Here is a 20,677-nt window from a genome sequence, read left to right on the forward strand (position 1 = left end):
GCGCGTTTTGTCTCTTCTCGCCATAGATTACAGGGAGGTGAACGCGGAAGATGCCAAATAGGGAATACGCAATGTCTTCTTGCAGAGTCGTGACACGGCTGGATGCCCAACGAAGTTTCTCTCGGGCGCCTGTCATGCCCGGGCGGAAGGCGACAAGGGCCTGTGCATCTATGCCTGTCGAATCCTCCAACTCCTGCATGATAGTGGCAGACTCTTTGTGGTTGGGAGAGGGGTCATCGAGGTATAAGGTCCAATCCGCTCGATAAAAGATAACAGTGTTGGGAGCGAGGAACTCCTGCACAGTCCACCCTCGCGTATTCCAGGTGCTATTTGCCAGTGCCCCGGGTTCCGACGAAGGCGGAACATCCGCCAGATAGACAATTGTGAGCGCTGAGTGACGATACCAGACAAACATGGAGTTGACTGATTCTTGAAGTTCAAAATTGTTGCTCTGGTCGATGCAGCATGTATCACTCCATGCCCAGCGATACCCCGCATCACGGGCAGTTTTGCAGAAGGCCTGCAACTTCACTATGGTTCCGACTGGATCTAAGGTGTACACGTCCTTGCCCCGGATATCGTGCAGTCGCGGTTCCTTGCTCTCCCACCTGTGGGATAACATGACCCAACTGAAATACTTCACGACTGTTGCCCTGATGGACTCCATTTGGAGGGCTGCATGCCCAATCGATGATGACAAGACTTTTTTGTACTTTTCGCTTTTGCTGAAGGCGTTGATCTGTGTCTGTCTGTCGCACAAACGCCCGGTGTAGGTGTTGATGAGACGAAGTGGTGCATTTTCCAGTTGAGCGTGAATAGCTTTTTGAATGGCGTCATGTGCATCGGATGGACTGACGTATTGCTGACGCAACTCTGGAAAATGAATTAACCACCGTCTAGTTGACATAGATACTCAGTGCTTACCTCGTATCTGCGGGTCGGATGCATTGTCCAACTTGGAAAGCATGATTTTGAACGCCTCGATTGCTTCATCGTAACGTTGTACTTCATGAAGCACTGCATACTTCAGTTTGTACCCAGTATAGGACGAAGGGCTCAGTTCAATGACCTGTGCATCAGCGGGATCAGCACAACTGCTCCACAAATGGACATCATCTCCACCTTTTCTGCGTCATGGAGGGCCTCTGCAAAAAGGTTCCGTGTCAAATTTGCCTTACTTCGCTGTGCAAAAAGAGCCTCGCATGAAGAGTCTAGGCGTATCCCTGTTGAATACAGTTCAACAGCCATCTCATAATTGCTCGCAGAAACAGCATCGTCTCCCTTCGTGATACAGCGCAAAGTACATTTGTGCTTGAAGGCTGATGGACACCAGAATGAGTCTCAATTTTCAAATTGTCCACTACCACTCACCAACAGACCATTCGAGGTAACTGGGCTTCGCAGCCTCGCTAATCACGCGCATCATATACTGATGAGATTCAACCGCTTCGATCACGCGATCAGCACAGAGAAATGCTTCACAACGTCTTTGGTTGGCGGTCTGCCATAACGAACTGAAGTCCCAGTCGAAGAACTGTGCAGTGCACATGATCAATCAGTGGGTGTATCCTCTGCGGCCTCATAGTGACGTACCTCCTTGAACGTATCTGTGTGCCCATCCAGTCTAGGCCCGGGCTCATCTAGCGTGGGTTCATGAATTGTCGGACGTAGGAACAAGTCGGCTATAGTAGTAATACTGGCCGTGAGTTGATCAGCGGCCTCGCTGTAGCGCCCACCCTCGAAGCCGACTTTGCACGCTGCACACATAGATATGACTGACAAGTATATTCTAAAATAAGAAAAAACCCGTGAGGTCTGACGTAGGACTCACATCGACGATGCGGCACTGAAGTGTCTCTGAGGACTGACAAGCGGCGGTTAAATCTTGAACCCGTCGTATCGCCTCATCGTGGCGACTTGAGTTAAAAAGCGCAATGGCCTAATGAAAATGACATTGGAATATTAGCATGACAACACACCATTGAAAATAACGAAGAGAATACCTTAATTAGTAAAATTTCGACAGTCATTCGATTGTGAATTGAAAATGAGAGAGCAAGATCAAAAGCTTCCATGGCATCCCAAAGCTGTTGCTTGCCGCAGAGGGCAATGCCTTTAGAAATATAGCCCTTTAATGAGGGTTGGATGACAATGGACTATATCACCGAGAAGAAATACCTGTCATCAATAGTGTCATGATCAGACTCAGGAGTACATCTTACTATGAGTGCATCTTGAAGCGCATTGTCCCACTCAAAACGTCGTGCCCTTACAACAGAGCGACTTGCATAGGAGTGGTGATTGTCGTGGTCAGCGTCGATCTCCTTCGTCAGCAGCTCTCCAGAGGTATGTAAGTCTCGAGCTATCCATGCGTCGTGGACCGCAGTATTTGTAGGAGCCGCAATCTGTACCAAGTATGCTCACATTCGGTATAAGCATCGAAGTCAAACGACCTACGTCGAATGATAAATAACTGCCGGGCCCATAGTGACTTTCCCGGGAGTGAGTGTTTGTGCTGTCATCATCACTAGATAGCTCGTTGAAGTTGTTGGTGATGTGGATGCGGGGCTGTATATTGCCGCCGAGGACGACGTTAGATTAAACAAACAGGAGGGAAAATAATGGGAAAGCATACCTGTCTCTCATTAAGAGTAAAGAGTCGGTGTGTCTGTGTTTCATTCGTCGTCCTTGATCCTTTTCGACTCCTGTAATTCGCGTCCGACTTCAATCCTTATCCTAACGGATTTCCAGATATCCTCCGTACCGCCCTGATAATCGACGCCGAGCTGTACGATATCGCCATGTTTTAACTGATGTGGTGCGCTCTCAGAGCCTGCAGGGCTAAGGCGGATATGATTGAGGAAAGTGCCTGATGACGATTTGGTGTCCTTGATGTAGAACTTGCCATTGTCTACCCAGATCTCTGCATGAAAGTGAGAGACTACTTTGCTTTTGAAAACTATCTCCCCTCTGTCTGATCGAGATGTGAAGCGACCGATGCTGACGGGGATGTCGCCATATCTGAGGTCGCAGGAGATGGGCTCGAAATGGAAGGTGTGGTTGGAATCGACGTGCGGGACTAGGCAGATGCGGTGGATGAGGGGGTTGGAGAAGGCGGTGGGTCGTGCGTTGAAAGATGGACTACTCTGGATAGTGCCTGGAGCAGAATGTTGCGATCGGTCAAAAGGGTAAGGGGCTAGCTCGCGAGGAGCTGGTTCAGGTGAACGCGAGGCTTCTCTTCTGCGTCCACGCAGAAAGGAACCTAAACCGGTCATGGTCGACGGTAGGGAGAATCATTCAGCACATACATGATATTTATAATTGCAAACCCGTGCAGGCCGGTATGTATATCTAAGTTCAGGACCAGTTCTCGTAAGTGCTTGTTCTACCTCTCCCACAACTGTCAAGCGTCCCTAAGCAGTTAGTACGTACATCACTTGCCTCGTGTCTTGTCAATCATAAGGGATACTACTCGTACTCAGTTCTAAAATGTTGTTTGTCAATCCTGACTTGACCTGTAATACGATTTCCAATAACCCTCGCCTTCCCGAACTCTGAGCAAACATTTCGAGATTCTGATTGGTGTCAGGGGAAATAGCACAGCCGCATTGGACAGAGGTCGGCCTGAGGTAAGTAGGATAGCTGGTAGGTACATATACATCCGAGAATGAGGTGCACTGTAGGTTATACAAGTTCAGTGGACTCTGCCACACGAGAACCACCTGGCAAGAACTGTCAAGCACTTCGTCTCCGGAACAAGTTCAACGTCTAGTGATGGACGTTCGCCGGTCATTGCGGAAGCGGGTAGTTGTTGTGGTCCACATGCTTGCTCCGTTAGTAATATCGGACATCCCCGTTGCACTGGTATTGGCGCTCGGGACACCAGCAGTAGAGGTGTGGGCTTTCTTGCGAGGAGGATGTGTTGGTCGCGCTAAATGCCTTTTCCCACTGATAGCATTCGCATTGCGCTACAGGGGAATCGATGAATAACGGAAGGATACAAGACCGTCACAGAAGACATACATATTTACCGTGTGGCGAAGATGTCCGCAACAGCGATCTTACCGGTGCGTGGAGTAGGACTCTGAGAGATCGAGGAACGAAACGAGAGACTATTCATGAATTGTTTCATGCGGGAATCTTCGACATGATGCTGTGATGAGGTTAAAACAGTGCGAGTGTTGCGTTGAGGTCGGGAGCGCATATCAAACTGGAAGCATAGTGAGATGAGCAGGCTGAGATGAATCTACTGCAACATGAAGTCTTACATCATCGAAGAACCCTCGAGAGATTCCAACGCGTTTTGGTCAAGACTTCCCAGTAGGAGTGAAGTCAGCGATGGCGGAAAAGGACGAATGGGAAAGCGTACATCTGGTTAGGAAAACCGAGCGCGGCGTGGATCCTGTGTGTCATCAGAAGTCAGTATATATGCGGGTGTGTCTGAGGGATCTAGAAACCTTGTGTACAGACTGTATGATATGTGAGTATGAAGCATGACACGACATGAGAGACTGCTCGCCTGCTGGAACTCTTTTGACTCAACCCGATCAATTCCCCATATGCGAACGAGTTTATCAACACAGCCAGTCGCGATGAACTGGCTGTCCTCGGAAAAAGTGACACAGTACAGTGCGTCAGGGTACTCAAGTGGCTCGCCGAAGGGTTCCAATGTGGTGAGGTCAAAGAAACGTATCGTTTTGTCGCTTGACGCGGTGGCGAATTTCGTGCCATCAGGAGTAATGGCCAGTGACTGGAGAAGATCAGTGTGCACGTCAAATTGTTTGATGATTTCTCCAGTGGCAACGTCTGAGATTCGAATGTCGTTGAAACTCCCACTGACAAGACGGAGGCCATCTAGAGTGAACGCGACCAGCCATGCCCGTTGTTCTATCTTCAGCAATTCTTCTCCATTCGTTGCGTCTCATAATATGATACGTGTCTCGGCGCCTGCTGCTAGTTTACTCCCATCGGGAGAGTACGACACTGAGTATGCCTCACCGCACACTTGGAATGGTCCAAGGTTTATTTTGCCTGTCTCCATCTGCCACACACAAACCGTTTCGTCATATGATGAGCTTGCAAATGTCTTGCTGTCTGGAGCAAACACGACACTCCAGATGTCCCTCTTATGTCCCTCGAACGTGTCTGCGACCGGCACGCTCAGGCTTTTCGTCGTCGGAACCTCCCATGCCAGGATCCTTCCATCCCTTGCTCCACTAACAATCCAGCGCCCATCGGGAGATGCTGCAACCCTCAAGACATAGTCACTGTGACCCAATAAGGGCTTCCCCACTTGTTGCCCTGTGTCCAGGTTCCACAGCCGAAGACTTTTGTCGTCGGAGCAAGTGACGAGGAGACGGGTACCAGGGATATAAGCAATGTCTCTCACCCAGTCTTCATGACCCTTGAGCGTCATTTCGGCCTGAAGTACTTCCTTTCGGACAAGGGGTGTAGAGGCTCGTGGAGATACAGTGTGATTTGACATCGAATCTAGTTCTGGTTCTCGATCAGCAGGAACATGGCAAGGGAGCAGATACTTACATGTGCTACGATATTGGTTGGTGGTGAGCGCTAGCGATAAGGAACCGTGCCACCTATCAATATAAATATATCTTATCGCAGTGGCGCAAGGCGCCTGTGACTTCGGGGAAATGGCAGGAACGCACGATAAAGTTGTTGATAACCGACACATGCATGAGTCACTCAAGCTGCCCACAGAAATGTTACGCAAGACATACCACAGGATAATGTCCTTGCAGAGGGCAGGATGTACTTATCGTTACTGGGTCAGGTATTGGTGACGTCCATAGTACATACCAGGATGGACAACTTTGAATAACTTCCTCTCGAAGGAAAATAACCCTGTATCTGTAGCTTCAGATTCCCACTTTAGAACACCTGCCATGCTCCAGCCCCGCACCGCCTTTATCGACCCATACCTCGCAACTTGAAGGAACTCCAATGCAGCAGGCTTCGATGGCAGCCATGTGTGTGCAATAACCTTCAATTGGAGGATGCTCGCATGTACCTGATCAGCGAGCGCTCAGCGTGCCTGTCAATGGTCTCCCAGACATGGGTTTTGGTAGTATACTAAGTAGTACTAGACATCGGAGTACTAGTTTGTTTATGATCATGTGACATGCCAAGTAAGGTAAGAATCGGAGGTTGATCTTAACCCTTGAAGCAACTACCACAACTCTATTTCTCGTTCGAAACCTGCCGAATGACAGGTCTATTTTTCACCAGAACACACCTTGATATTGCCATTGAACTCATGGATGGTTTCCTTGGAGGTTCATTTCAACTTCCTCAGCGGCTTCTTGGCTAAATTGGTTGTCACAATAGAGTTTGGACTGTGCCAGTGCAGGTTCGAAACCTGCCGATGACAAAGTTTTTTTCCTATCGCAACATGCTCTGAAGATTCACTCGTGGATAGTTTCATTGGAGGTCCATCTTAACTGGTCTTAGCCAGGTGGCTTACCACAAAGAATCAATATCTGTTGAACCTGCCGACAAGGCTTTTTTGCCTTTCGGGACACCTTGAAGATTCGCTTATCGAGAGTCCCTCGGAGTTCATCTCCACTGGTCTTAGCCAACTGGTTATCAGAGTCAAAATCTGTTTCCCTGGATCTTGGCCTGTGCAGTTTCGAAACCTGCCGAACGAAAGGTTTTTTCTATTGGAACTCACCTTGACATCGACTCATGGATGGTTTCCTCGGTAGCCAATTCAACTGGTCTTAGCCAAGTGGACACCGCAACAGAGTCAAAATTTGTTTCTCCTAGGACTGTGCAAGTTCGAAACCTGCCGACAACAGTTCTTTCCGATCATAGAACCCTTTGACATTCCCTCTTGGACAGTTCCTCGGAGGTTCATCTGATTGGGTGTCGCTTGGCGCGGTCCTGCCGAATGACAGTTATTTTTTCTATCGGAACACACCTTGACTTTGACTCATAGATGGTTTCCTCAGTGGTCTGTCTAACTGGTCTTAACCAAGTCAAAATCTGTTTCCAGAGCTCCATTTGTAACTTGGGATGAGCGGATACCTTTCATCATGATTGAGAACTACGCAGAAATGATTATGGACGAAACATTGACTCCGGAGGAGGATAAAGAACGAATTTGGTTTCTCATAATGTGAGTATATTGTATTTGATAGTCCGTTAATTAATGCATCCTCGTCAGAACCGTCGCCACAGGACATCCAGGTGTCTCGAAGTTCATAGACCATGTTTTCGATGCCACGTATAATTATACCCTGGAGAAAGGAGAGCTCCCTCATGTGCGCTTTGGTCGAATTGATTATTCCAATGTTACGAGTATCACCACTAAACGGGCTGTCTGGTCTTGAGTCTTTGACATTTTTGTAGTGTGTTCGTCTCCTTGACTTTCTATCGCCGCGCCTTACCTTGTTGTATTGAAAGACCTAGGGCAAACTTTGCGGTTTTAAAAAGCCGATCAGATAAAGTTGACCGACAAAATCCTGCACTATTGAATTTCTCAAGGAGGTGTGAAGCATCAAAGAACCACAGAAATCCATCTACGGTCCTGGTGGTGAACGGTAGGACGCGTTAGAATGATTGAGTTGCCTACCAGTGTTTACCGGCCTTTTGCAGCGAACATATTTTAGACTACCTGGCACAATTTCTGTCCATAGTCTACGGCGCTCTTGTTCATCGGCCGAGATGGCTCTAACACATACACTTTGCGTCAGTGACGGCACCGTCTACTACAACTTGAATGAACTGCTCAAAATTACGCTCAACTTCTAATGTTCAACTGTGAGTCTGACTTCACACCTTTGAATTGGCGTTCAGTACAACACAGACGGGGACCAAGTTATCTACTAGTAAGTATTTTTCTGCCAACTTGAACTTGGCTGAAGATAATTAACTGGCGTCAGAATTTGGCCATTAGAAACAGTATCAGATACGGAACGACCTGGGACAACTAGAGTCTCGAGGTTTTTTCCACAGAACATCGTGCTTTCCAATCCAGCCAGGTACAGATTATGCTAAAATCTCTCGCTGAACTGAATGATCTTCCTAGTCCTCCCTCCAACCTCTCCATTTTCACCATCGCAGGTATCAAAGTCACTCCTTTGGAAATTCCAGTCCTTAACATGCAATATTCTCCTGACTTACTGTCTTTTTGGTGGCGTTAGGTGGGCTCGCACTCACCCTCGCAACTCCATTAGAAAGTAAGCAAGGGTTTGGTTCGATGTCGGTCAACGTGTTGTTGTGTTACCGATTTGTACTTCGGATGAGCAGGTGGCCATCATGCTAGTTCTGCATTCGCCGGTACGTTGTATCAATTGTCTTCTAATGTTATAACTCCTCACAAGACTCTTGCTCTGAAACGATAGCTCATGGCCTCAAAAAGGTAGAGTGTTTTTTAGTTATTCAAATTATTGTCGACTGCATGGCAACTTTAGCGAACCATATTGTGACCCATAAAGATATAAACGAGTCCGATCACGGGGTGGCGGCGGCACTCTGGCGAATATCAGTGCCGGTGAGTACTACTATATTCGCCTTCTGGAAGTTACATGATATTTCTCAATCATACATAATGTTCTGAGACAGCCGGGATGCCAACAAGAATTAGTTATGTAAATCTTAAGTTCCGTAGATAAGGTCTATGCAACATATCTCGGCCGCATGTTCATGACCGAGTCGTGTTTAGAGAATTCTTGTCCGCTGTGGTCCCACTGTACGGCGCGACTGCCTTGGAATTCGTCTCCTGTAACATTCATCGCGCCCACAGTGTATTACTACTCTTTATTTATTAGTATGTCTGAAATATCACTATTATTATGTACTGTCTCGCCAAAACTCACGCTGTCGACCTTGGAGTTTCTTACCTAGTCTTCTACCTGCTGTTTGCATGGCCCTTTTCTTGCGATCTTTCTGTAGATCCCTGAATATCATGTATGTAAATATTATATCGCGCGTCACAACAGCGGCTTTAAAGTGGATGGAAATAGGGGGGGAGCCGTCCATTTAGCCGCACGGCGCTTTGGCGTCGTTCATTGATAGTAGCAACGTCGCATCACCAAAAGAAGTCGGATATGAAACATCGTGTCAATTTGGGCACCTGCGCCCAGAGCATTCACGTGATAACAATATTATACCTGATGGGGTTCCACAATAAAGAAGAGTCATACAACGCCCATCACTCATTTTAGATCCATTGTTATATATTGTTTAATCTCCTTTCGGCTCTTCCGGTCAGGAGGTAAATTTCACGTACCACTCATGAGGGCAGCGGAGCTTAATGATACCAATGCATAACGCATGACCTGCGCAATGAGTGAATATTGGCCAACTAGTGACAAGCAGTCCGCAAGGTTGACGGTGGAAGACACTAAGAAAAGTTTACTTCGTAATAGGTATACTATAAAGCAGACATAGATATCCAGGACCAGAGGACGAATAATGTGGTGCACACAGATTGGCCAAGTAAGCACATTGTCAGGATCTGTGGGGTTGCGTTAAAGACAGTCAAAAATCATGTGAATGGTACTTGCAGGGGTTAAACGTCGACATCATCCCGCTTGGTGAGAACATTGGCTGTAAGATCATTCAAAACGTCTTCGACATCTGGAAAACATTCAGCTGCGAACTGTGAGCGGAAGGAGATCCCATACCAATGTCAACGTCAACCAAACCATCGTCCCGCTTGGTGAGAACATTGACCGTAGCATTATTCAAGACATTCTCGACGTCTAGAAAACATTCAGCTGCGAACTGTGAGAGGAAGGAGATGCCCATACCAACGGCAACGTCGACCAAACCATCATCCCTCTTGGTGAGAACATTGACCGTAGCATTATTCAAGACATTCTCGACGTCTGGAAAACATTCAGCTGCTAACTGTAAGCGGAAGGAGATGCCATACCAACGGCAACGTCAACCAAACTATCGTCCCGCTTGGTGAGAACATTGACCGTAGCATTATTCAAGACATTCTCGACGTCTGGAAAATATTCAGCTGCGGACTGTGAGAGGAAGGAGATGCCCATACCAACGGCAACGTCAACCAAACCATCATCCCTCTTGGTGAGAACATTGACCGTAGCATTGTTCAAGACATTCTCGACGTCTGGAAAACATTCAGCTGCGAACTGTAAGCAGAAGAAGATACCATACCAACGGCAACGTCAACCAAGCCATCATCCCGCTTGGTGAGAACATTGACCGTAGCATTGTTCAAGACATCCTCGACGTCTGGAAATCATTCAGCTGCGAACTGCGAACGGAAGGAGATGCCATACCGACGACGACACCAACCAAAGACCGATCACGGACCACAGGAGGGGCAGCGAAAGCAGCGCTGCAGAGAACAGCGAGGGATGCCAAGAGAGTGAGCTGCATAGTAGGGCTAAACGGTTGGAATGAAGAACGAATGAGCAATAGAGGTTGTTTTTATACCCGTCGAGATTCATGTGTTGAGTATTATCTGCGGTCCGAATAGAACATCATGTTCATGATAACCACGGTTATAGTTTGGGATCTTTGGCGAACCGAAAATAATCGAAAGAACCTCTTCTTCAACTAGAAGCCCACCGACGGTACATAATGTTAGACTCGGAGTGTGTTGCATATCAAACATTCGAATTCGGAAACCGCTGTAAGGGTCCCTTGGTGAGTGGGTTTAGGATCCCGATGCTGCCACGAGTCCGAAGCTTCCTATCCCCCAACTAACCCTCCTCTAACCATAAACTACCTTGCCGCAAGCTATAGTGTCATTCTATTGCGGGCTAAGTATTAGTAGCTGTAGTGAGTGGTGCAGGAGCGGTACTAAGGAGTGACGTAATACATCACTTGTCGGTGAATCAAAATCCTGTCCTACATAGGCGCCCATATCATTCTGACCAAATTTATCGAGCAAAGGATCTGGTGCCTGGCTTGGATAGTTCCTTCAAGTTTATTCTACGCCCATGTACTTACTCGCCTCCGGTATATCCCGTCCCTCCCTGTTTTGCCACCCGCCAAGCACAACTTACTGCTTCCGCCGCCCGAAGGCCGACCTTGCAACATTCCATTACCTCTCCGGCGATCTCACTGGGAAAGGCTCAATCTAATGGTCATTACCTTGCAACCACTTGAGTGTCTAACTGGACGAACGAGGTCTCTTAAGGTCGAAAATTATGATAAGGTGCGAGATAGCGGTTGCCGCATTTCAGGCCTCCTCGCTCATATGCACGCTAGAAGTATACTCCTGGTGCTTAAGATTTCAATATGTCAACAGACAAATCAGAATTATGGAACATGCCCGCATCTGTCCCATCGTATAAACAATTAAGTAGTAGACGCGAATTTAGATGGCCACTCGTTACTACAACATTGCAAGTTGTGATTGAAATCAGTGGTGGACAATAGATAGGCGAGTATAATCAGAGCCAGGATGTCCTAACCTATGTGAGGAGTCCGAGCGCAAAGTCGCAAGCCAATTACAGGTGGGTTACATGATATCATTAGGGGCTACTAAAATAATTACGCTGCACAGGTTTGGTTCTCTGAACTTCTTTCTCTCTTGCCGCCATGAACGTCGCTGGTCCCTCGCGACTACGTGGTCCACGTCCGATCCCGGGTTCAAGAGAAAGAGACAACCATGAGGAGGATCTTACCCGTATGATCGCTGAACTAGGTCTTTCCGATGTCGAGAGATTGCAGACCCTATATGATAATAGAGAGCGTCGAGGAAAGGGGTGTTCTGATCGTGAAGTTGCTTTCAGATTGTTGATACAGAATGCTCGAGAACTTGCAGAGTTCGATGCTGATCTGGCACTTGCCCAGCGACTTGCTGTTGACGGAAATGGGGAAGCTGAGCCTACACCTAGGTAATGCCGCCTATTACGGAATTCACAAATGTTAACATCAAGAAGCAGGCCCGCAACAGCAGTACAGCGAGATGCTGCGTTCCAACCCGACATCGGAAAGTACGCTTGCAAGTGTAGCGCTCCCCTGGAGTCCCTAACGAGACTTTCAGAACTAGATCACAGATACAGATATGGACTCAATTGGTTGACTCGTTTCTTTCGACGCCCACATCGAGTGGTCGGACTACACCAAACCCGGGTCAAACTATCACAGCTAGAACTCCTCCTCGGTGAGACCTGTTATGATACTGGCATAACGTTTAAACTGAACGTAACATCATAAGCAGGGCAATCGGTCACAACTGTGTGATTTGTAAGGATCCTATCTTTGGAGACGAAGTTCTGGCACCATGTAATCACTTCTTCGATATCGGCTGCATCACAGACCTATTCCAGTCAGCAGTGCACGACGAACGCCTGTATCCTCCTCGATGTTGTCATCAGAACATTCCGCTCCCTCAAGTTCGGTCTCACTTGACGCAGGCATTTCTCACCGAGTTTGAACTCAAAGCTCAAGAATTTGGAACCCTCAAGCGTGTTTATTGTGTTGAATCAACGTGCAGCCGTTTTCTCGGGCCATTATACGACGGAAATTCCAGCAAGATATTAACATGTCCGTCCCCTAAATGCAAGACGACGACATGTGGAAAATGTCGCGGGAGATACATAAGATTCACCCATTCCTGCACTCCAGATGCAGAGACTCAGGTTTTACTCACGCTCAGCCGCGCCTCAGGATGGTCCCGCTGCCCAGGCTGCGCTCAGATGATTGAGCTTAGCATGGGGTGTTTTCACATGACTTGCCGGTGCAAGACAGAGTTCTGCTATCTGTGCAGAGCACTATGGAAGACTTGCAAGTGTCCCAGATGGGACGAGTCTAGGCTGCTTGTTCATGCACAGTGAGAACGTGGGGGTAAGTGGTCAGCTGCAGCCGCGGAGCCTGCTCATCATTCCCAAGAGGCACCTGTAACGTGTGGTTGAACCACCACCCGTTACTGTCCCTGCCAGTTCCCCTGGCCCATGTCAAGCACCGGTTTGGTGTTCTGGAGAAGAAGCACGATAATCACTATTGAAGATTTGAAGCAGCCAATAGGGAGAAGCGATCAATACATGAATTCCGCAAAAAGTATCAATCCCAAATGTTCTTGTGCTCCGTAATGGAGTCGACTGTGCTTGTTGGTGTTGCGAGTCGCAGGCGCCACATGGACGTCAGTGTGCAGGAGCTGACATGAGGTACATAATACGAGGACATAATAATAAGCATCGATAATGACTGGAAGAGCGGATGGACATACACCGCCGCATTCTCAGCTGATCTGAGCAATAATCCGATGTGCAATCGTGGTAGTATGTTTGGCTGTTGTAAGACAGGATATGATACATATGATAGAATAAGAATAAGGAAAGTCCAGGGTATTGTTCCGTGCAGCTAGTACTATAATGTATGAATGAAAACATATCAGAAAATGCAATTACAAAATCTCTAGCGTCCTGACGTCCATCATGTCATGAACAGCAGTAAAGTCCTTGACTTGTGCGTTGATATTGTGATCCGACGCGACCCTCTTATACTCCCCACCGCGTTGCTGCGCTAACAGGAGTGCGCTAAAAGGCTGTCCAAGGCGGACGATCAAGCTCAACGCTTGCGAGTGAGGCTCTGAATCAACTGGCTCGTCGTCTCCAGAATACTCGGATTCATCTGAATGGGATCCCGGTTCGGACAAACCGTCCACACTCTGCGCATCGTCTGCAAGGTCAGGCAGCTCGAGATCATAACGATTCCACGGACGGACGAGCAAATATGGCTGCCGAGTAGACTTTGTATGCGAGAACGTAACCAATTTGTCTTCTGTGGTTGTGGTGATCAACAGGTCTTGAAGCCCGTCTGCCTTGATTTCATAAGTGAGACGTGTCCCCTGTTCTTGACTACGTCGAGTCCGTCTAATTTCTGTGACAGGAAATGCGATACAAGGGAGGTGCAGCCTGCGGTTTGCGAAACGGGGAGCGGTGAGGTTGCCAAGCCGGGAATACAGTGACGAAGCAAGCTTCATAACAATTGCATCTTGCAACAACAAGACCGATGTCTGTATCTGATCTTCAGATAGAAATGGCGATGAGGATGGCGGAGGTTTGTATGCGACAATGTCAGCCGGCAGACAACTATTGAACTCTGATGATTTTCCGATCCAGTCCAGGACAGAAATCTCGCCCGACTGAGCGATGATTTCCTGCAAGAGCCGACCGAGTGCGTTTTGTTTCGTCTCGCCGTAGATGACCGGTAGGTGAACACCAAAAATGCCAAACAATGAGTATGCGACATCTTCCTGCAACGTCGTGATACGTGTCGACGCCCATTGCAGTTTCTCTCGTGCACCTGTCATACCCGGGCGGAAGGCAACAAGGGCGAGTGCATCAATGCCGGTTGAATCCTTCAACTCTTGCATGATAGCGACAGACTTCTTGTGGTTCGGAGAGCGATCATTGAGATACAGGGTCCAATCTGCTTGGAAGAAGAGAACGATGTTTGGAGCGAGAAATTCCTGGACAGTCCATCCTCGCATGTTCCAGGCGCTGTCTGCGAGTGCGCCAGACGTCGACGAGGGCGGGACGTCCGACAAGTAGATGATCGTAAGGGCTGAGTTGTGATACCAGACAAACATGGAGTTGACGGATCGTTGGACCTCGGAATTGTTATGCTGGTCGATGCAGCACGTATCGCTCCAGGCCCAAAGATAACCCTTATCACGAGTTATTTTGCAGAATGTCTGCAACTTCACCATGGTCCCGACTGAATCCAGATCATACACGACCTTGTCCTCGATGTCGTGTAACAGGGGCTCCTCATTTTCCCACCTGTGCGATAGCATGACCCAACGGAAGTACTTCTCCACTACTTTTTCGATGGACTCCGTTTGAAGGTGCGGATGCTTTATCAATGAAGACAGAAGCTCTTTGTACTCTGTACTCGTCTTGAAGGAATTTGTCTGTGCCTGTCGATCACATAAACGCCCAGTGGAAGTGTTGACCAGACGAAGTGGGGCACTGCTGTCCAGGTAAGATTGAACAGTCCGTTTAATAGCATCTTCGACTTCAGTTGGACTGCTATACTGTTGGCGCAGCTCTAGGGAAAGACTTAATTTTCACGTCGATACCAGGTATTTAGTACTTACTTTTGATCTGGGGGTCAGATGCGTTTTCCAACTTAGAGAGCATGATGTTGAAGGCCATGACTGCTTCATCGTAGCGTTGCGCTTCGTGAAGCGCTGCATACTTTAATTCGTACCCAATATAAGACGAAGGGTTGAATTCAATGACCTAAGGATCGGCACAATCAGCACAATTGCTTGACACATCACGAGTATCATCCGGACCTTTTCCGCGTCGTGAAGAGCCTCCACGTGTAAGTTTAGTCTCAGCTTCGCCTGACTGCGATGTGCAAATAGGGAGTGGCTTGAGGAATCTAGCGCAATCGCCCCCGAATAGAGTTTTACAGCAGCGTCATAATCACTCGCAGAAACAGCCTCCTGTGCCCTTGCGATACAACGCACAATGCAGTCTTGCTTGAAGGCTAATGAGCACCACTATGAGTACCGATGGTCGGTTGCCTGGTATCCTGAAATAATTACCGGTAGACCAATCAAGGAAACCGTCCTTCGCAACATCGTCAATCATGCTTATCATGCTTATCATGTATTGATGAGATTCGACTGCTTCGATCAGTCGACCGGCGTGAAGGAACGCGTTACACCGTGTTTGGTTGACAGTTTGCCACAACGAGTCCAAGTCCCAGCCGAATAGCTATCCAGCGCACATAATCAATTCGTGGAAGTGACTTCTGCGACTTTGTAAGGACGCACTGATTTGAATATCTTCAATCTAGGTTCCAAATGTGCTGTGCGCAAGACTAATCTGGTTACGGTGGCAATACTGGCCGTGAGTTTATCAGCGGCTTCGCTGTAGCGTCCATCACGGAAGTCGATTATTGCAAGCTGTACACGTAGATATGACTGGGGAGGTTATGTTAGAGCGAGAAAATCCGCGAGGTTTAATACGAAGCTCACATCAACAACCGTACAAGGAAGTGTGTCTAATTGTTGACAAACGGTGGCAAGACCTTGAACTCGCCGGATTGCCTCGTCGTGGTGACTAGCATTGAAAAGCGCAACAGCCTGCACAACATGAGATTGAAGTCTTAGTATGAAAGACTATTGAAGATAGTGCTGAGAGTGACATACCTTGATTAACAGTAAAAGATCGATGGTCATCGGATCACGATTTGAAAACACGGAAGCGAGATCGAAAGCTTCCATAGCACCCCAAAGCTGCCCACTGCCGCATAGGGCAATGCCCTTAGAAATGTAGCCCATCAACGAGGGTCGAATGGAAATGGACTGTGTCACCAACAAGTCAACCTGTGTTCAACGAGTCGTGGCATGCTTAGCGCCCTACCTTGTCTGCGTCTTGAAGTGCATTATCCCAATCGGAAATTTGCGCCTTCATAATCGAGAGATTGGCGTAAGAGTCAGAATGGTTGCCATCGTCATCGATCTCTTGGATCGGTAGCTCTTCAGATGTATGAAAGGATCCTGCACTTGGAACCGTCGTGTTTGTAGCAAGGAACTATGTGAATCATGGTCATATTCCGTTTCAAGTAGACGTATCGAAAGCAAACAGCTCACGTCGAATGAGAATCTAGATTTACTGCTAGAGGCTTCATGAGTTTGTGGATTGTTGATTGTGCTGCGGCCATCGCTAGGCTAAACGCCGAACGATGTGAGTGAATGGACAGGCGGACGGATAGTAATTGATGAGGACATACCTGGATTTCACTGTGAGCAAGATCGCTCAAATTCGAATTTGACAGAGTGCTCTGATAACTTGAGTTAGACTCCACAGGCGCACTGAGAGAAAAGGCGGGAATAAATGCTCACAAAAGCTCGATCAGGAAGTCGTTGTTGCTTGAGTATGTTCTTCAAGGACCAGAACCAAACCCTCCCTTGATTATCTCCGCTGACAAGCCATTTTCCATCCGGAGAAATTGCAACACATAAAAGCCCGTCGGAGTGTTCAATTGCCTGACCTATGCTTTGATGGGTCGTTGTGCTCCATAGCCGCACAGTCTTGTCGTCCGAGGCAGCGGCAATGAATGAGTTATCAGAAGAGATGGCGAGCGAGCGGACCCAGTCAGTATGACCGGTGCAAGTTAAACCATCTTGGACCCCATTAGACGAATTCCAGAACTTGACTGTTCCATATGATGCAGAGACAAGTTGCTGGCCGTCAGACGACCACACAACGCTTCGAACCGGATTTTTGTGAGCGTTAATCTCGAAAAGAATCTCGGCATTAACGGTGTGCCAAATTCGGATGGTGCAGTCCGATGATCCGGATGCTAATTTTAGGCCATCTGGGCTAAACGCCACGCTCCATACCGATCCACGATGACCGTCCAGCGTTGTGATGACTGTACCAGTCTCAGCATTCCATACAATAACTGTGCAGTCTTGCGACCCGCTGGCGAGTCTCTTTCCATTGGGGGAGAAACACACAGACTCCACCCAGTGTGTATGCTCCACCAGCGGTTCAAATACCATCTGCTTGCTCTCGACGTCCCAGATGATGATCCTCTTGTCCCTTCCCCCACTGGCAATTCGCCTGTCATCCGGGGATATGGCGCATGATCGCACCCAGTCTCTGTGTCCTTCGAATGGCCCTCCTACCAATGCTCCTTTCTGCACGTCCCAAATTCGCAAGGTTGTATCGTCTGAACAAGTGACGACCCGTCGACTGTCTTTGAAGAATACGACTGCCTTCACTTCACCTGTGTGTCCTCGTTTCATCCGCCTCGACTCCCTCACAGTCCGCAACACATTTCTTGCTACATCACCCATTGTTGACATGGCGTGTTGGCCTAGACGAAGAGATAGACGGTAAGCAGGATTTTTTTCGGGATATGGTTACCTTGCGTGTATAATATATGGGTATATTTCTGCTCATGTAAACCGACTTGAAGGGCAATTTTTAGCTTCCTACCACACCGCGGCTGCAGTGCTAATTACAACGCGAAATCATTAACTATCACTGCCACTCATGTCACCGCTAGGTACTCGTTACACACCTTGATTCTTCACACGCTTCTGGTTGTTTGGTGCAATACAGCTCTTTCTGCATTCAGGTATCATTATCTTTTGTAAGGTACTATATGCCCCGGGGTCAAAGATGGTTAATGGGCGATGACTAGGCGCCCGTATCCATTACATGTGGCTACTAGGGTCGGGGGTCTTGCTCGCAAGTTAAAATGCGAGTCGGAATACTGAGGACTTTGTTGACGTTTTCGGTGCAATGCTCGGAGTATACTGCAAATGCGGACTTGCGGTGGAGTATCAAGTCACGTACCCACCTGGCACATGACCTTGCAAGCAAGGTGACAGATTGGCCACAGGTATCTGGAGCGGTGACTGAGTGCAAGGCGACTATGCATGTAACGGTCCGGTGTGGTATGTGCCTGCTGCGAGCGTGGTATCCTCGGCGCTGAACGTACCTGGATCCTGTTCAAACTTCCCATGACTCCAAGTTCTATGTGGACAGACGGTTTCCAGATAACCATGAAGCAGAGGCTGCTTAAAGTCCCAAAAATCAGAGGGACATCTGTGCAATACTTACTATGATACATTCAGATATATATGATCCCGAGGATGGGCTCCAGTGTTATCAACGCACGGGTGAGTAATTACATGATGACTATAATCGGAACATGCCGATATTGATGGGTGCGTGAGTAGACGAGAGATCTTACAATCGGGGTGGTTTGTTGTAAGACAGCATACCATACAAAATGCGTAGAGGTATTATTCTATGTAAGTGCCGTCAAGGTATGAATGAAAACGCATCAGACCCGGGCCCGTTCATCGAAATGCATACATCTACAATATCTCTAACGTCCTGACGTCCATTATATCATGTACAGCAGCCATGACCTTGACCCGTGCGATGATATTGTGATCCGAAGCAATTCTCTCGCACTCCCTACCACGCTGCTGCGCCAGTAAAAGCCCGCCAAAAGGCTGTCCGAGCCGAACGACCAACTTCAACACTCGCGGGTGAGACTCTGTATCACCTTGTTCATCTTCTCCAGGATACCCACCGATCGATCCCTCTGACGGGGATTCGAGCTCGGACCAATCATACACGCTCTGCGCATTGACCAAATCAGGCAGCTTAAGATGGTGACGATTCCACGGGCAGACAATCAAGAACGTCTGCCGAGTGGGCCGCGCCGGCAAAAACTGAGTCAGCTTGTCTTGAGTCTTGGCCACGGCTCCGTCTGACTGCTGTGACGGGAAATGCGATGCAAGGCAGATGTAATCTGCGGTTTGCGAAACGGGGAGCATTCAGGTTTTCAAGCTGGCTATACAGTGTCGAAGAAAGCTTCACAGCGGCAAGATCGAGGTCTGTAGTAGCTGATAGGAACAACGTGCATGACAGAGGTTTGTACGGAGGTTTGTACGAGGTAATGTCGGCTAGCAGACAGCTATTGAACTCGGATGATTTTCCGACCCAGTCCAGGACAGAAATCTCGCTCGACTGTGCCGCAATCTCTTGCAAGAACTGCCCGAGTGCATTTTGCTTTTCGCCATAGATGACAGGTAGTTGGACGCCAAAGATACCAAACGATGAGTATGCGATGCCTTCCTCCCAAGTGGTGACGCGCGTCGCCGCCCACTGCACCTTCTCTTGCGCACCTGTCATGCCCGGATGGAAGGCTGTAAGAGACCGTGTGTCTATGCCTGCAGAATCCTCCAACTCCTGCATGATAGCGACAGACTCTTCATGGTTGGGAAAGCAGTCATTAAGATACAGGGTCCAATCTACCTGGTAGAAGACAACGATATTTGAAGCGAGGAATTCCTGGACAGTCCATCCTCGCGTGTTCCAGGCGTTGTTTGCGAGCGCACCGGACTTCGACGAAGGAGGAACATCTGATAGGTATACGATGGTGAGTGGCACTGAGTGCTGAGCGGCGATACCAAACGAACATGGAGTTAACTGGACTGGGTGGTCGTTGGAGCTCAACGTTGCAACGTTGCTACTCTGGTCGATGCAGCATGTATCGCTCCACGCCCAGTGATGCCCTGCGTGGGTACCAATTTCCAAGATTCAGGAATACCAAGATAAAAGGATTTATAGTGGTTGCAAGCACAAAAAGCGACACCAGCAGGATTTGAACCTGCGCACGGGAACCGTAAGAGATATCTGTGATTCGAATCTCTCGCCTTAACCACTCGGCCATAGTGCCATATAAGAGGCTTTTTCTTGTTTGATCAAGGATAGGACGCATTTAAACGTGAGAAGAACCAAGCCTATCATTTGTTGTTCAAAGTTCAACGTTCAACGCTACACGACGTCAAACTTGCACTTCCTTCAAAACGCGTGCGCTCTCGCTTACAAACTGATGCGAGCGTGTATATGTGACGGTCAAGTCCGCCAAATCAATTATCCTGTCGAATCCGAATTCTACTTCGAGTCCATTCAGCAACGCCTTGTTTTGCATACACCAGCCTCACTAGTACTGCTGAATTGGACCGCTGCCCAAGAAAAGACCACGATACATCAGATCCCATCTGTCTAGCGCACTAATACCTTCACTTCCTATGGCTCGGCCCCTCATGTGTGTCCTACTTCGACTACTATCTTCACTCGCAAGATTTGTCAATCACACCGCCCGCATCCGAGCACCTCCAGATATTGCAGAAGACCAGCTTCACGCCTTTATCGAGCCCCTCCTTCAATAGCGA

General features: G+C 48.2%; 5 protein-coding genes and 1 non-coding gene across 6 annotated transcripts; 2 read left to right on the forward strand and 4 right to left on the reverse strand.

Moving 5' to 3' along the window:
• Nucleotides 1–2,705: 2,705 nt before the first annotated feature.
• Nucleotides 2,706–3,110, reverse strand: DFJ58DRAFT_635725 (SMAD/FHA domain-containing protein; the record flags this gene model as incomplete). The annotated part of the gene is made up of 1 exon (XM_041381278.1): nt 2,706–3,110. A coding segment is annotated over one exon (405 nt), but the record flags the coding sequence as incomplete, so codon positions are not given.
• Nucleotides 3,111–6,974: 3,864 nt separating this feature from the next.
• On the forward strand, nt 6,975–7,349 carry DFJ58DRAFT_745544 (uncharacterized protein; the record flags this gene model as incomplete). The annotated part of the gene is made up of 2 exons (XM_041387398.1): nt 6,975–7,135; nt 7,184–7,349. Exons 1-2 carry the CDS (start codon nt 7,053–7,055, stop codon nt 7,347–7,349), a joined length of 249 nt encoding a protein of 82 aa, XP_041244211.1. The 5' UTR covers nt 6,975–7,052.
• A 2,183-nt stretch (nt 7,350–9,532) lies between these two features.
• DFJ58DRAFT_727631 (uncharacterized protein) lies at nt 9,533–10,374 on the reverse strand (the record flags this gene model as incomplete). The annotated part of the gene is made up of 7 exons (XM_041385504.1): nt 9,533–9,600; nt 9,648–9,725; nt 9,774–9,851; nt 9,899–9,976; nt 10,025–10,102; nt 10,150–10,227; nt 10,275–10,374. 7 exons carry the CDS (start codon nt 10,372–10,374, stop codon nt 9,533–9,535), a joined length of 558 nt encoding a protein of 185 aa, XP_041244212.1.
• Nucleotides 10,375–11,535: 1,161 nt separating this feature from the next.
• On the forward strand, nt 11,536–12,785 carry DFJ58DRAFT_702957 (uncharacterized protein; the record flags this gene model as incomplete). The annotated part of the gene is made up of 4 exons (XM_041383640.1): nt 11,536–11,843; nt 11,889–11,942; nt 11,993–12,112; nt 12,167–12,785. The coding sequence occupies exons 1-4, from the start codon at nt 11,545–11,547 to the stop codon at nt 12,783–12,785; spliced, it is 1,092 nt and encodes a 363-aa protein (XP_041244213.1). The 5' UTR covers nt 11,536–11,544.
• Nucleotides 12,786–15,276: 2,491 nt separating this feature from the next.
• DFJ58DRAFT_360311 (WD40-repeat-containing domain protein) lies at nt 15,277–18,013 on the reverse strand. The gene is made up of 8 exons (XM_041380015.1): nt 16,814–18,013; nt 16,702–16,752; nt 16,562–16,639; nt 16,332–16,502; nt 16,118–16,273; nt 15,944–16,051; nt 15,740–15,889; nt 15,277–15,680 (listed from the first exon to the last, which is right to left on the reverse strand). Exons 1-8 carry the CDS (start codon nt 17,780–17,782, stop codon nt 15,387–15,389), a joined length of 1,977 nt encoding a protein of 658 aa, XP_041244214.1. The 5' UTR covers nt 17,783–18,013; the 3' UTR covers nt 15,277–15,386.
• Nucleotides 18,014–20,088: 2,075 nt separating this feature from the next.
• DFJ58DRAFT_t91 lies at nt 20,089–20,178 on the reverse strand. The gene has a single exon. It is a non-coding gene; the product is annotated as a tRNA-Ser (tRNA).
• Nucleotides 20,179–20,677: the final 499 nt, after the last annotated feature.

This window comes from Suillus subalutaceus (assembly GCF_016647625.1).
Source record: "Suillus subalutaceus strain FC151 chromosome Unknown DFJ58scaffold_49, whole genome shotgun sequence".
Classification (NCBI taxonomy): domain Eukaryota; kingdom Fungi; phylum Basidiomycota; class Agaricomycetes; order Boletales; family Suillaceae; genus Suillus; species Suillus subalutaceus.